The sequence below is a fragment of the Polypterus senegalus genome, chromosome 18 (genome assembly GCF_016835505.1).
Source record: "Polypterus senegalus isolate Bchr_013 chromosome 18, ASM1683550v1, whole genome shotgun sequence".
Classification (NCBI taxonomy): Eukaryota; Metazoa; Chordata; class Cladistia; order Polypteriformes; family Polypteridae; genus Polypterus; species Polypterus senegalus.
Window position 1 is genome coordinate 35,052,567 of NC_053171.1, and position 17,019 is coordinate 35,069,585.

The following is a 17,019-nucleotide window of genomic DNA, read 5'->3' on the forward strand; positions in this document are numbered from 1 at the left end:
AGTGCCATCCTTGCAGAGAAAGCCATCAGACAGAAATTTCCGAGCTGCAGAGAAGAGGCCACAGCAGAACAAGCCTGCGGTCTTGCCTAAGCAAGGGATTCAGATGCAAGAGGGAAAGATGAACAGTGCAGACACTATCCTGTCCCCAGTAAGGCGGTCAGTGAAGTCTCCCTTAAGTCCTGAGCCCAGTCTTACCTCCCCAAAACCGCTGGGCTTGCAAATGGGCAAAGCTCAAACCACATCATCTTTTCTGAGAACGGAAGAGTCCCCAAAAAGCCCAACTAAGCCCCCTCTCTTACCCAAGCCCAAACTAACGAAGCCAGAACCATCTGAATTGCCAGCTAACACCAAAACCCAGAGCCCACACCGCATCAGCCCAATGCCGAGACAACCTAGATCCAAACTTGGAGATGCTCAACCACAAGGTACTACTCCGTCTACAAATGCCAACACCAAACTCTCTCCGGTTTCCGCGGTGTCTACAGTCTACAGATCTAGCCCCATCATGAACCCTGTCACCCCACAATCACCCACAACCCTTAAAGAAAATCTCCAGGCCAAACCTTCTTCAGACTCTAATCCTGCAGGTATTCATGATCCTTCACAGCAAATGAGGACGCTAAGAGCAGCAAAGGAGCACCAGTCTACTCCTTCAGCAGGGCAAGAAGAGGTAAGTGCTCGACTATTGGGTAGCATATAGAGTGATATTTCTCCTTAGATTCCTAAAGTTACATCCAGCATCTACTGGTTGAGGTCACTTTAATCTTTTCAAGTTTTGATGTTTACAGTTGAATGCTTTAGGAAGAAGGAAGAACTATGGTGATAAACGTCTACCTTTTGATTCTTTGCCAACTTTGTCCTTAGGTAAATATGGATGCTAGGCAGATGGAAGGGTTTCTGCAAGTGTCATTCAGTGGGCTGCCTGGAAAAGCTAAGGTATGACATGTTTTACTAATTGATCCATACCAAGGAACGGCATGATATCAGTTATTTCCTGCATACTGTAACATGTAAAAACTGAATGATATTATTACAGCATTCAATAACACAACAACAAAAGGGGGTACAAAAAAGATCTTTCACCTTAACTGGATTTCCTCATAGTAAAGACCATCAACTTACTTAGCACACACACACATGTTTTTATACAACTCATTGTCAGTCACCCCCAAAACATTTCACAGACCCGCATATAATACATTCCCACCCACCTTATTAAAAAGTTCATATAAAATGTCTTTATTTACTTCATGACAACCTCAATTAGAGGTGGGGAGTCAACTGTCCCAAGTCTCAAGCCAGTTCAGGAGATTCTTCTTCCCCATAACTTACTCCATAGGTCGGGCTTAGGCCAGAAATGAAGTTCAACTGTCATCTCTCAGCGTTGACTTTTTGACTTTTTCTATATAGGACTCATGGTTCCATACCAAGGAATGGCATGATACCAGTTGTATCAGAGCAGGCTTGCCATTATGACTATATATACACACATGCTCTGTTCCTCCTGCTTTATTTATTTACTGTAAATATGTCCCTTTGACAATGAGGCATCATTACCTCAGGAGAACGACTAGAAGGGAGTTGTTGACCATCCTTAAGCATAAAGGTAGCAACATCCACAGTCGCTTAAGTTGTGAGAATGTCTGATGACTCTCCCTTGGTTGGCTCAGTTGGCTTTTTGAGGACTTGTTTGGCTCTGATGGGGCAAAAGTTGATCCCCATGATGTCTGGATTCTAGTGTTCCCCCAACATCCACAATATTAAAGACATGTCAACTTTGGGAAGTCACCACTCCTGATGTTGCTGAGCCGCTTTGTTCCCCGTTTCCTGGGTCTGTCTGTAAACGAGAAAATACTCTATGATGATAAAAGATTTTTTGGGGAAGCCGTGACACCTCCGTAATGTCATTGTCACTTTATTCAGCCATCTTTTCTGTCATAATTAGGCTAATCCATGCTCTTGTATCCCATTAGAGTGAACAGCACCGACACTGTCTGGACGTGTCTGATATTGTCAACTGGTATAAGGTGCTTGAACTTTCCAGTGAAGTGTAATATTTCCATTACTAAACATTTTCATTGAAGTTATCAATGGTGCTTGCCATTCCCTTTCTTTTAACATTTTGAACAGTCCCCAAACATTCTTTTTTCTAGCACAGTAATCACTTTGATAAGTTCATTATGAGTTCAGGTATATCTTTATCAGTTAAGTTCAGAGTACCATAATGTTTAAAAAGGAACTGAAAGTTCAATAATGGTGCTGACAACAGATGATACAAGGGAGGTCCCACTTCTTTACCGGATTACCTCACAGTGCAGACCAGTAAAGTAACCAACGCACACACATTTTTATACAACAGCCTTATAGAACACATTGTATCACACAGCATATCAAAATAATATATTGCAATACTCGCCTAACTTCCAAGTCAGACAATGTACCATTATATAGCTCCTGCTCATCAGGAAAGCACTAGGAAAGCTACCCACGGCGTAGCATGCGCCGCATAATTATTTATTGATGGGTGAACACTTCCTGAAAGACTCAGTTGTCCAAAAGGGGTGGGTTTGAGGATACGACTGTCAGTGAATGAAAAGATGGAACTCTGGAGAGAGCAACATACAATTGTCCATGACTGAAAACTGGTTCCTCGAGAGCGAGGGTGGACGTGGGAGGAGGGTTAGAGTTGGCGGGCAGGGCTCTGTCGTGCGTATCCCATGGTCTTAGAGTTGGCAGATAGAGGCATATCTTTTTAAAGGTTTGGCCCTGTGCCTTATTAATTGTCATTGCAAAGGCTAATCTAACAGGAAATTGTCTGCGTGTAAAAGTAAAAGGCAAATATGAATCTGCTGGGGTCAGGGAAATCCGGGGAATAAGGACAGTTTGTGAGGTAGCAGCTGCGATAGTTTTACACTCCAGTACATTGTGGTGAATGCTGGTAACAGTCAGGCGGGCGGGTGGGCAGGCGGGCAAGCCAACAAAAACACTATGCTCTTAGTATGGTATGAATCAGGTTTTTGTAGACAAAGGTTTTCCCTGTTCCTGCAGGACCATCTAAGAAGAAGCATGTTTTTCGTGGATGGGAATTGCTGTATGCAGCGTGTAAAACAGTTTGTGAGGGTGGATGCAGGAGGAGGGTTAGACTTGGCGGGTGGGGCTCCATCATGCGTATCCCATGGTCTTAGAGTTGGTGGGCGGGGCTCTGTGAGTTGGCGGGCGGGGCTCTGTCGTGCGTATCCCATGGTCTCTGTCTTGCATGCCATGGTCAGCTGCTTAGTGAATCATATATATATATATATATATAGATTGTTTCTTCTTTATCTTCATGAAAACCTGCTGTATGGGAAAGTTACCTTGTAATGGTGACTGAGTGTTACTTGTGATGCCATGAGCATTGTCGCCCCACAGCAATACGACTTTCTCCATTCTTCAGGCTTCTTTTTCTTATTACTTGGTAGGGATCATCTGACTCTTGGAACCTGAACTTTGTTGTCTTGGAGAAGCAGAGCCTCCTCTTGTGCCAGGATCGTCAAGAAGCAATGAGAGTAAGTAACCCCAGCGACTCTAACAGAGATCGAGTTTAGATGGATATCACACCACCTAGGTGGATTTGGAGGCTGGGAGACTCGGATGTCTCTTAGGCTGTTGCATTGTAAACAGACTGCAGGGACATCCTGGGACACAGCATGTTCACATCCTCATTTCTTCATTGCCTTCTTTGGCATCCTTGGTTGTTCAAGGATCTTGTCTGTGGGCACACAGAATTGTGCTCTAATAGCCTGGGTGCCTTTTACTGCTCGTTAGGCTTTACCTTTGTCGTGTGCCATCCCAGTACCATCTTTGAGTTGGCAGCCTTGGAGCAAGCCAGAAAACCTTCTACTGTATATTCGTGTACTTGTATACAGTTGTGGACCAAGTCACAAGACCTTTCTGGATCATTTGAATTTCTAAATTCAAGGGCAGCAGTAGCTCAGTCGGTAGAGCGGGTTGTCCAGCAATTGAAGGGTCGCAGGTTCGATCCTGGCTCCCGGCATGAGAATGCAGCTGTTGTGTCCTTGGGCAAGACACTTAACCTACCTTGCCTGCTGGTGGTGGTCGGAAGGATTGGTGGCGCCAGTGTTCGCCAGCCTCGCCTCTGTCAGTGTGCCCCAGGGCAGCTGTGGCTACATAGTAGCTTATCATCACCAGCGTATGAATGTATGGGTGAATGACTGTTGTGTTGTAAAGCGCCTAGGGGGGTTCTTGAACTCTAGTAGGCGCTATATCAAATACAGGCCATTTACCATAAATTCTTTCATTATTGGAGTTTGTTTGCTTACCAAAGTAAGTCCTCTTATTTCCACTTACAAGAGAAGCATCTTAAAATAAGCCACTGATGGGTTCTTTTGGACTTGTAACTTTTTTCTATGATCTACCTCTAAAGTAGAGTTCTAACCCTTTCATTGGTCATAGCCACATCGTCCTTCTTCTTCTCGTGCTCCTCTTTATACGCTTTGGAGGGCGCATGACCAGAGGGGGTGGTCCTGTCACCTCTCTTTTGACCCTCCTTGGTCGATTCCCCAGAATATCCAGTTATCATTCTCTGTCTGTCCTTTCTGACACATTTCTGGACCCTCCTTCCAAAGGTCATAAAACAAGCTGAGACATCTGAAATGCTCAGTGCTTTTATGGTTGACTTTCCTGTGTTCCCAACATGATTTGAACACACAAATTACTGTACATCCCATCTAAGGTTATAACTAACATATATTCTTACAGGGTGGTCCAGATCTAATTATGCAGATCTAGATCATCTGGATGACTTTGATTTATGCGGGGACAATTCCAGTTTGATGCAAAGATGATTCTTCATGTCGTCAGTTTGCACACTTCTCGATGGTCTGGGATTTTTCGGGTGGTTTTCTATATAATAAACTTAATAAGTTATAGCGTGATGACAATTGCATAATTACAGTAGATCTGGATCCTATAGATTTATCTGAGATGTATCTAAGATGGGTTGAAATCTAAATAATCAACGGAGACCTCAGTGTTCATATTTGCAGTGCACCATGCAATCCATGCCATTTGGTGTGAGATGTGTAAAAGCAGTGTTAATGTTTGAGATGTGCCATTTGTTGGAATGACAAATGCAATTCATTTTATTACTAAAAGACAGAGACAGAGCAAGCAGATGGAGACCCCATACAGACACTCAGACACTTATTCTTTGATTAAGGTTGTCAATCCTGTTTAAGCGGTTATGGTTTGCTTGGTGTTGTACTCAGGATGTTTTTATACTCGTATTTACTTTGTGATTAATCTAGAAGCTCTTCTCTGATCTTTCTCTAACTCTCTTCAATCATTTTAAAAGTTACATTGCATTTAATATTGCAGATGTAACCTCAAGAATGTGTTCAAAGAAGAAAAGGAAAGATGTGCTGGAATATTGTGATAGCCGTGAAAAATCTTTAGTCTAATGTTTTCATGGAGAATGAAGATAAGAAAATTCTTGGTGCAATGGACTTCTGTATAAACAATACCAAAGTGTCCAATAAAAAAAAAGTCACTTAACTCATGTCGTATAATCCAAGTTTCAGGTAGCCAGTCTTATGCTCCCATTGTCCCAAACGCATATATTATAGCTAAAATATTGTTAAGTTAACCATTTCCAGAAAATGCTCTAATGCAGGACAGTTCAGATGGATTTATCTTTTTGAATTGAAGACACGCCTCCCCACCATTCATTGGCTAGCTTTGTGTGTCATGTGTTATCAACATTGTAGAATATGAGAGTGGAAAACAATTAACGATTAAAATTTAAAGAGAAGCAAGTGAGAAGTGTTTTGTATTTGTGTTTATGCGAGGTTTCACTAAGCAGATGGTGTTTCACCAGTGCAGTTTCACAAACTGCCATTGATTAACCCAAAGTGCTGTGGCTGTGGCTTACCGCTATGAACATAAATGGAGCAAAGAGCAGCAGCTTGTTCATGTTTGAATGCCCTTCACTGTTTTGCATGAGAGTATTTTCTAGAAATAGTTTATTTAACAATATTTTAGCCATTGCATTCAGTTTGAGGAAACTAGTTTCTTTGGCCAGGTTTTCTGACTTTTGTCTTTGACTCTTATGTGTTTTGACTGTGGGCTCATCTTTTTCCAATGATTTAACCACTGATTTCTAAGATGTTGGCCTATCAACCCCAGCTCTGTCTTGACGTTTCTTCTTGTTATACCTTTTTGATCCATTCAGGTTATAAAGATTAACATTTGATCTACTCTACATGTTATTAAAGGATCGTAGCAATCACAACAATATCTGTTTTGACTTTGGTGTTAATGCCCAAGACTCTCACACTAAAGGACACTTCACATTACCCAAGTCATTACATTAAGCCCCACATTCTTTTCTTTCCAGGGTTTGTCCACATGTCGGAGGATTGACATTGACGGTGCCAGGTGTGGGATTGTACAGGACCAGGAGGACAAGGAAAACACCTTCAGACTCCGGTGAGTGGCGCTCCCCGTGTTCGGCCCGCTGCCCTGCCTTGTAACGCTTGGTCCTGGGAAGTCTCTGTGGTTCGGGTTTTATAATCCACTTGACATTGTTTCATTTTAAAGATTGGCAGCCATATGGCTTTTAAGCTACCCGCCTTGAGTTAATCACCTGAATTTTGAAATAGAATGGAAATGTAATATTTTCAAATCTATTTATTCAGTGACACAGGGTGCCAAAGAGAGTACCTTAGAGACAATATACTCTCTCTTTCTCACGCACACACACACCTATACACCCAAATGGATAAACAACAACCCACAGACAACGGAAGAATGTGCAGGTTCATACAGACAGCACCCAGGCACAGGACTCGACCCCAGAACACTGGATCTGTGGGGCTGCTGCATGGACATTTAATACTCGAGAGTAGAAATGAATTTCCTTAAGAGGATGGAGTCTTTAAAACTAGTTTATGTGATTTAATGAATGTATCGTAATGGAGCTTCAAGGTGCTAACTCACTGGAGCTCCACAGCTGACCCCACCATTGGCTTTATTGGTTTCTATGCAATGATTCTGAAGCTCATTCTGCTGTGTCAAATTCATATTTTAAATAGGATTCATCTGCCACTTCTGTGTATTTAGGCTCTGCATAGTACAGTATAGCTTTTCTTCTAGAGAAGAACTGGAAGAACCCACTCTTCACATCATCCCTCAGACTGTAGCTAGTGGTGGTCTTATACCCTCTCTAAAGCACTCTGGAACTCCATGAGACTTCATTTGTCATGAAGGACATCCTCCACTAACAGTTTAGCTCTTCTGCCATCACCACTGCCTCCTTGTGTGGCCCTAAATGTAACCTTCAAAGGCTCAAAAAAGTAGAAAATATAAATTATTATTTTAAAATTGTAATTGCAATTGTAAAGTTCTGTGGACTGGTGGTTGCTATATTAGGGTTAGGAATTTATTATATCTCGTACCTTTTCAGGATGATTCATATTCTTCTGTCATCTTAGGATTTTGCATACTGTGTGATACTCAGTTGTGCACTACATCCTTCAAGTTATTCCATATCCCTGCTTACTTATTTGTTGTCTGCTGTTTATCCCCAGACTAAGAAATGGCGATCAGTATCTGTTTGCTGCCCCTAGCAAAGAGCTCCTAAATGACTGGATGTTAAAACTTCAAAGGAACTTGGAGTCTGCAGTGACACTTACTTCTGGTGACGGTTCCCAAAGTGGCCAAGGAGAGTTTCCTCCCAAAGTCCCCAAGAGACTAACTGTCAGACGGTAAGGCTAACACATCGAGGAAATGTATGAGACAGGTGGACCTGCACCTGTAGGAGTTAATCGAGCGTTTGGCCAATAGTGTTGTGTAGGCATCATCCTAAAAGGCCTTCCTGGGCATACAAGATTACAGATCTGTTACAGATGTTCAAACTGAACAGTCCAGTCAAAATCGATGCAACCAGTACAAAAAAGGAGAAAGAAAAAATAACAAAAATGCAGCACTGACACATACCCAGGAGAACTTGTAACTATATGCGAGTTTATGTCTATAAAAATAATTCAACATAAGAAATATAAATCCATGCTCAAGAAAGAACAGTCTGTGATTGACGTACAAAAGTGCATACTCAAAAATAAACTGGAAGTACAAAATGTGTCTCTGAATGGTCCTTTGGTTTTGTAGTGGCAGGAAGATAAAGTAAACTACAGCATCTGGAATTATAATCTCAAACTGGAAACCTGTGAACCTCTTGTAAAACCAGCAAAGACTTGCTTGGCTCAAGTGACTGTCTGTGGTCAGATGTGAGTGCCTGTCTACACAAGTAGCTCCTGCTGAGCACTGTCAAAGAACACTTGACTTGGGTGAAGGGACACAATGGGCACAAAGGACTGGGCTCCGAACACAACATGTCAGTCAGTCTAACAAAGGAAGCTTGTTGCCAAACATCAATGTCAAAAAGAAAAATATGGGTTTGTTACCACAGCAAAAACATTGATAGACGCTCTATATTGTTAAACCTATTTTATGAGAAAAAATATTGCCTCCATGACATCATATGCCAAGTCATATGCAGTTGGGTAGATCCATGAGACATCATAAGCAGTACAACAGCAACAAACAAGCAATTAAAATGCACAGACGTGGAATAACAATTTGCCAACAGACTGTATCTTTTGCATACAGTGAGACAGACAAATTTTCATGCTCATAGAGTTTTGTAAAACAAACAACTCATTTAAAATTAATTTTTACAGGAAATTTTTTTTGTAGTTTGTCACACATGGGGTTCAGAGGATCACCTTCTGGTTTCAACTAAGATTTGCAATACCACTCCATCACGAGAGGGGGCGCTGTTGCTAATATCATCTCTTCCATCTGCAGCTCCGAGTGGACAGCAAATGTTAGGGCAACTGACTCTGCCCATTGCACCTTCAAAAAGGACCACCCCTTCCAGTCAAAGGTCTATAAAACCCAGACCTCCCTGGAAGGAGGCTTCTTAATTTGAACGGACTCAAACAGAGGATGGAGTTCCCAACAGGACCTGCTCTTCATAGCCAATTCATTTGAAATCCAAAGCTTGGCTTATTATGGGCATAGGGTGCCTGTTTTTCTGTTTGGCATCAAGCACTTGTTGATTTTTCATTGTTATTTTTTCTGCATTGCATTTAATAGGTTGGCTTAGCTGGCACCCCACCTATACTCCTCAAGTCACTCACCATTCACAAATTTTAAAGGGTTTTTTTATGTGAAAAATAATAATTACTTCTCCATGAAGTGCCATTCACATTTTTAGGTTTACCAATGTTGTTTTCTGCAGCCATGTAAAGTGTGTGTTCTGTACCTCATCAGTAAAATCAGTTTGATTTATGCATCTCATTCATCTCACCGAGGAGCAGTGCAGCTCGACTTTTAAAAATCTGCCTATTAACACACATCGTGCTTATTACTCCACTCTCTCCACAAGAACGTCAGCACTGCCAGCCCCTCGCCATTACCTAGCCACCATCTTATCCTAATTGAAGATATGCGCCCTTGTGGTGATTTTATTTTTTCCCACTAGAGATCTGTATTTAAACTCTAAATGAGAGGTGGACACATGCAGACTTAATGCATGTAAACACTTCCAGACAGGAGCTACACGCCTTTCTGCTAGTGTGAATGGCATGAGCTTCACTGGAAGCTAAACACAATTTCACTAATTTTTGTGAAGTGAAACAATGAGTTTCACTGCAAATTCAATTTTGTAAGACTTTGTTTGCTTGTCACTAGTGACGGCTGATGAATTCTGGGATGTTTGTGATGATTTTGAAGCTCTGAAGTGACCCACTGCTTGGTGTAGATCTGCAATCGTACAAAAGTACGCAAAAAGTATGTGAATGTTGTCTTACAGCTACAGATGCTGTTTCTGCTGTCCTGGTCAGAGGTGTGTAAAGGTTCCTGTTGGGTAAACCAGTCTATGACTACAAATCATTAATTAGAAAGGTGACTGAAGAAAGTGTGGATGTGGTACTTTGCATGCCAGGTCCTCCTCACTGCAAACATGTTTTTCCATTTTTCTTCTCCTCCTCCTGTATTTGCAGGTCTGTCTCAGAGCAAAACCCTTCAAATGATGTGACCTCCAGTCTTCATTCCTCCCAATCAGAAGGTCCCCCTGAGAGGCAGAATGGCACAAAGGACATCCTTCCAAGGTAGATCATCCTTCCAAGCTCTCACAGATATATAAATAAGGCAACAGGGAATCTTGGAGTCCAAAACTAGCCTAATGCAGTATTCATCCTCTTAGCAGAGCATTCATGGTTTTCAGATTCAACCAGTTCCCATTCTTGGCCATGTCCACTTTGATTTTTTTAATTATTCATTTGGCTCAACTGAGATTCCTATAGTTAACGCTCTTCTATCCGAGATTTGGTTTAATTTCCATCCCTGTCTTTCCAGTGAGTAGAGTTGAGATGTTCTCACTGGATTCACATGGATTTTCTCTTGGTAATTCATCCTAAAGACTTGCAGACTATACCTGAATATGGCAGCCTGTCCAGGATTGGTACCTGCCTGGTGTTTGATGCTACTGAGCTCATGTCCAGTCGTACACCCCCTAACCCCCATCTTCTATTAGATTTAGCAGGTTCATAAAATGCATTTCTAGCCTGAAACTTCATTCCATAAAACCACCATCATTACAGATCTGACTACACTATAATGCACTATGAAACATCTATTAATCCATTTATTGAAAATGCTTATCCAAATTTCTAAGAAAAATGCACATTTAAGCTACCTAATGTTTAATAGTTTTACTCAAAAAAAGAAAATGTAGTTCCCAGAGTATCTTTGTACATTTGTCTTTTCAGCATTGCACCAGATCACACACTGAAGCAAATCCAGAAAGGTTCAGAAGAGGTTGGAGCGAATGAAGAAGACTCTGGACTTGGCCCCCAAGCATCTCCCATTCTGAGACACCCCAACTCCACCGTCTTTCGAGTGCCCACCATTGCAGGTAGCTCCTTGTTTTTATGCTATTATTTTTCAAAGAGACAGTAAGCATTTCATCTAGAGGTGTCCCTCAATGTTCCATACTTATTTATCCCTTCCATGTCAGCTCCTTCTGAGCTAAGACTCCATTTCTACTTGTGTCTTTTGTGTGTGCAGCTCCACAGGATGTCTCATCTACCATGGCACGAACAGTTCCCAATAAAAGGAAAGCCCCTGAGCGACCGCTGGCAGTGCCTGGTGAGACTTTGCCTTCTCACATTTCCATCATGCATGCCACTTTGATTTAAGTGGTTGTGTCGGTTCACACAAATGGTGCTTTGTCACGAGTTCCTCTGGCTGTGACTTTTTCTTTTTTAAAAACAGAGCAGAATATTGTGAATGACAGCACAGGGACAGCAGTGACAAAGGAGCCTCCTACCAAACCTCCACACACATACTATAACATCCATCAGTACCCGGCTGGAGGAGAAGTGCATGCTTTTGGTACAAGCGACACGGCAACACATGGCGCTACAGGTACCAGATGTTACCAACTTCTACGTGTTACCGTCTCGTTGAGAGAGTGGGAGTTCTTGGTACTGTTCTTTAGTTCACCCATCGATCAAAGATGTCCTCAGGCTGTACAAACCGGCATCAGAAAGAGGCATAAAAGGCTGAGCTGTAATGTTGAATTGTCTCCAAATCTTAAATAACCCATTTAGAGCCATATCATAACTTGAATTGATCACTGCCAGGCTAGACTTTGGCTTCTGTATAACCCAGAATGAAAGACGATCAATCAGAAGTGAAGAGATAACTGCTGCTAATCAACATCTGAGCAGCTACTAGGCTTGTCCCATGGATGGGCTAAGTCTTTATGTCCAACAAATGGGAGGAGTGTAACACAATGCAGCACACGTGCTAAGGCTTAGTCACCCAGTAAAATTTTACAAGACTGGTTGCACATAACTGCTTATTCACTTTGGGCAATGCGCTCAGCACTGATTGCACATTACTGCTCAGTTACTTAACTCTTTTCTGTTTAGTGAGCCATATGCAATCCAGCAAGGGGGCAATAAGACATGAACCTATATCAGCGCTTCCCAATTCATTTTACCCTCGCACCCCCTGTGACGGACGAGGCTGATTTTGCACCCCCTTGGTTTGAGAAGAAGTATGAAAAAATATGAGGTTAACGCAGAAAAACAGATCACCAATTGAAGCTTTATGAATAATGGATACTTTATTCGCCATCAATAATTGTTTTGGTAAAGCCATACTCAGTGTAATCCTCCTTCCATCTTCTAATTTTTTCGCGACTAGCCATGATTAAACGAACGGTAAAAAAGTAAGAGCGAAGCGAGGGAGACTTATTGAGGCAGGCAGGCGACAGCACAATAGCAGGTGGGCTTGATGTAGTGCGTGTCAAGTCGATCTAAAATGCGCGTTCAGATTCGAAAAAATATATCTTTTCAAGTTTTGTTTGAATATAAGTAGGTTCTATTTAGTCGACAGAAATATCTCAGCTTACATTCCTACTAAATTTAGTCTTTAAATTTCTATGGTGAAAAAAAATGTATGCAATGATGACTAAATTTAACTTACATTCCTACCAAAGATATTTCTGTCGACTAAATAAAAATTACTTATATTTAAAATTTAAATAGAACTTGAACAGATACGATAGTTCATAATACCCACGCAGCACTAAGTGCGTGTAAGAGCAGGAGTCATCCGTTTTAACAAGCAGCGTATTGCACTGATACGAAATAGCCTGCCCATTTAATTATTAGGAATGGATAGATAAATTAAGATTTTGTACAAGTAATGTTTTTCATTTATCTTCCTCGATGGATTCTGGATTCACCCCCAGTTGCACCCAATCGGGAAACGCTGACCTATAGAAAGACACGATCGTCGCTCCTGTATGCACTGAGGTGCCTGGTGAGTGTGACACAGCACTCTTGGGTGCCCATTACAATCAGTGATATCCGTTTAGTGCCATCATGTGCAAACATACAGAAATATTGCAGATGTTGGCTCAGTTTCTGCACCTGGTACTAATGTGATTTGAGTGCACTCAAAATAGCAAAGGGGTGAGAAGTCTCTGAAAGATCCATAGGCCAAGCCAGAATCATCATTGGCCTGCCTGGAGACAGGCCTCACCCTAGCAGCATATCCCCAGATTCTACAATCAGGTTTCCTACCTACACAGGCCCTAAAATGGACTTGGCTTCAAAAATTACAAATTCTTCTTTAAATGTTCTAGATATACCAAAAATATACATCAATGCCCCTCAGGCCTGAGAGACAAGTCCAAATACCAGTCTTTATAAAGCAAGAACTGTAACTAACAAAAGAAAAAGAACAAAAAAAAGGGTTTGCTTGAAAAGACAAATCAACCTGGAGCTAGCAACTCATAAACATAATCAAAAAATGGAAGAGCCAAAAGCAATAAATTAGAAACCAGGAGAACAATACTCCAGTACTAGTAGCTGCTCTCTTTGAAGCAACAATGAGCTACTGAAGGCTCCACACATCATCTCCACTGTATAGGGTGGTCCAGATCTAATTATGCAATTTTCGTTACGCTATAACTTATTAAGTTTATTACATAGAAAATCACCCGAAAAATCCCGGATCATCGAGAAGTGTATGAACTGACGACAAGAAGAATCGTCTTCGCGCTGAACTGGAATCGTCCCCGCATAAATCAAAGTCTTCCAGACGATCTGGAGCTGCATAATTAGATCTGGACCACCCTGTATATAGGCTGGGGGCGGTACTTCGTCTATGATGTCAGACTGGCCCCGCCTCTTGGGGGGCTTGACACAGAACACATTATACAGAGCTAGTAATTAATAAATAAGAAGAATAATAACAAAAAACATGTAAATAAATATAGTAAATACCTGAAAAATAATACTTTAACGTACACAGAGCAGATATAGAAAATGAAAACACACATGAATCAGGGAACACAACCTGGCTGAGACACAGCACTGCCTATCTGCTTACACATTCTCCGCCAATGTGCCCATTCAGACTCTGAACTCTCTCATAGAGACTTTGAAGTGCAGAATTCTGCGTGACGGCTGTGGCTTAAGCGATACTTTCAGAGTGATGGGCTAGTACTGACCCAGTAGGATGTTTTTCACTTCTGATGGCTACAAAATCCATTGGATTGTTTTCCGGATATTTTAAATATTGTTAGAGACATAAGCCGCTAAAGCTTCTAGCTGATTTTATTACTGCAGCTTAGCTTAAATGTCAGTCAGTCAGTCATTGCCTAACCTGCCTAGTCCTGAACAGGGTCACAGGGGTGTTGGAGCCCATCCCAGCTAGCCCGGGGCACCAGCCCATCGCAGGCTCAGCTTAAATGGCTGTGCATTAATATATTGGTGACTTTAATAACTTTATTAAGTTCAAGGAGCCAATCGGACATTTCAGCCATCACATTATAAAGAGAATGTTAGTCGCACCACTAGATTTAAGGATGATTTTTATTGACAAATCACAAGGCTACTCAAGTGCGGCTCACATCGACCACTGAATGTTTCATATATGTATCCCCCAACGTTGTCGTCACGGTCTGTTGTCAGTATTGAACTATTGTCACTGGTGTGTGGGGGGGCATGCAGATAAGAATTTCGTTGTGGTCTATAGACTTGACAAACCATGAAAATGAACTGATGTCAAGACCTTAATTACAACATGATGGTCTTTGCTAAATGGGGCAGGAATAGGAACAGTTTAGAGACCACCATTGGGGTAGAGAGCAAGGGCCATTGTAGCGTCCTGGCATTTTAAGCACTGGTTATTGCTTTTATGAGGAGAATTCTGATTAACTTTCAGGTTACTAATTCATACAAATTACACAAAGAGTCATACTGTATCAACATGGCAGTATAAACATTTAAGTACAATCGTGTAGAGCAATGTTTGCATGCATTATCTGATGGCACAGCCTGATATTTGCACGTAAGATGTTCATGTAGTCAGTCAAGTGCAGTCGGACAGGAGCAGCGCCCCTCACTGCACCGCATTTTCTAATCTTAAAGAGTTGCTAGCTGTGTTTCCCAGCAGTGCCCAGGTATTATTTCAAAATGCCACCATTACATTTACTTTTCACTACTCATCTGAGCTGCCCAGTTTGCCTGGAGATGAGCTGCTGTGTAACACCGACTTGCAGGGAAGTGCGCCTGTTTGAAATGGAATTGGTAATTTGATGGGACGAGAGGAATCAGCAGATTCTCCTTTATCATGTAGGGTTAGAATGGCAGCCACTCAGTCAGGCTGCCTTTCAGCCTCCGCCAATCAGTTTTGAATTTAGCTTCTGGCATCACGAAGGAGTAGACATAATGCTGGACAACAGAAACCCAAAAATGAGCTGCACCAGCCACTGCATGGCGTTGCCATTAACATTCTAATTGAAGTCGGATTGTTGCTGCTTTTCTGTTTTTAAATGACACAGGAACAAACATACAAGGAGCCATCCCGTAAGCTTTATGTATTTATTAAAATATAGTTTTGTTTCCCAGCTTTCCCTGGCTCTTATTTCAAAAGTCCATGACTTGCAGCCCATCGTGGAAACACTTCATGTTTAGTATAATGGGCCGGCATTAAACTCCAACTCCTTCCCTCCTACCATCACCTCCTTTCATCTTACTTGTAGGATTTCATTCCAGTCGTCTCAGCCTCCAGCTGCCTCTATCAGGGCCTGGCCAGAATTGTATCTCAGACACCTGAATTGTGGGAAAATAAAGCTGTGCAGAAGAACACATAAACATAAATTGTGTTTAATACCATCCCATTCTTGAAGTTCACCTAATATTGTTCAGGATCACAGGGTGGAATCTAATGGTGCCCCAACCAGCAAGCATAGGGCGCTAGGCAGGCAGGAATCAGCTGGAAGGGGTGCCAGTCCATCGCAGGGTGAAATTTGTTTTTTATAGATATGGAGGTCATACTTACTGTTCATGTAAACGACATGCACCACCCCTTGATGGTGAATTCTGCTCTCCTGTTGTGTCGTTTAAATGGCGTCCCTCAGTTACAGCAGCCAGTGTCATTATCCTGTAGTAGCATCGTCCAGTCATGTCCCAGGATTTGGGCATGTGATTGATGTTCTCTCATTACTTCTGCACCTCAGCAGCATCCTCTAGCCAAACAGTGCAAAGTCCTAGCCCCCCATTCACCTAAAGTAAGATTTTCATTTAAATCCTTTAAAACACTAACCTGCTGATTACCATCCTCTACCCCTGAATTTCGACAAAAGTCAACATCAGCCCTGAAAGAGTTAACTGCAAGACATTTCTATTTCTTTTTCCTTACCAGAAATCCGATCCCTCACATTTCCTTGTGCTGTGAGCGACTGGTTGTTATGCTTTGGGGCTTTACTTTCCCACATCCCCAGGGACTTGTCCACAGCATGTGACACTCCTCTTCTTTGGTTGCTCCTCCAGGCCTGACGTCTCCAGGAGACCAGAAGACTGAACCGACGCTCCAGCCCAGCCTTTCCAACTGGCGTCAAGCAGAGAGCAGTCCAAAAGATAAGAGCAAGAAGGACAAAGGCGTTTTCAAGAAGCTGTTTAAGAAGTGAGGAGTGCCAGGCCTGTGGTGAGTGCAAACTCAGGGCTGCCACCTGCAGGTGACAAGCTGAATTGTCCAGAACGCTGTCTGTGGTGACATGCATTTTCACTTCCCACCACTCCGAGTAACAGCCGAAGCGACTCCTTTCCAAGGAAGGCTCTCTACTGTGAGCAAGGTGCTGGATTTGAATTCCTTATGTCTTTAACATTTTTAACTGCCCTTCTCATTTTTGATTAAGAATATATTTTTTCAAAATGATAAAAAAAAAACAAAAACTGGAAAAACAAAAATTTTTTAAATTATCAAAGAGATAATCAAGAGGTGACCTGGCTGGTTTATACCTCCTGGACTGTAATCATTTAAATAGTAAAACCGGTGCTGAAATTTAATGTAAAAAGTGTCAATCAAATAAAATGTTATTTTAAAAGGGGAAAGCTTTATTCGAAAATAAGTGATTTGAGGAGTAGGCCGCAC

General features: G+C 41.9%; 1 protein-coding gene across 1 annotated transcript in view; it reads left to right on the forward strand.

Moving 5' to 3' along the window:
- Nucleotides 1–17,019, forward strand: part of LOC120519091 (spectrin beta chain, erythrocytic-like) — a 147,161-nt gene extending 130,142 nt beyond the window's left edge. Inside the window, exons 50-59 of the mRNA XM_039742188.1 lie at nt 3–670; nt 865–936; nt 3,459–3,545; nt 6,395–6,486; nt 7,587–7,763; nt 10,065–10,172; nt 10,833–10,978; nt 11,131–11,211; nt 11,338–11,490; nt 16,419–17,019. Of these exons, the coding sequence (XP_039598122.1) occupies nt 3–670; nt 865–936; nt 3,459–3,545; nt 6,395–6,486; nt 7,587–7,763; nt 10,065–10,172; nt 10,833–10,978; nt 11,131–11,211; nt 11,338–11,490; nt 16,419–16,555 (1,721 nt within the window). The 3' untranslated portion in view covers nt 16,556–17,019. The remainder of the gene's footprint in view (nt 1–2; nt 671–864; nt 937–3,458; nt 3,546–6,394; nt 6,487–7,586; nt 7,764–10,064; nt 10,173–10,832; nt 10,979–11,130; nt 11,212–11,337; nt 11,491–16,418) is intronic.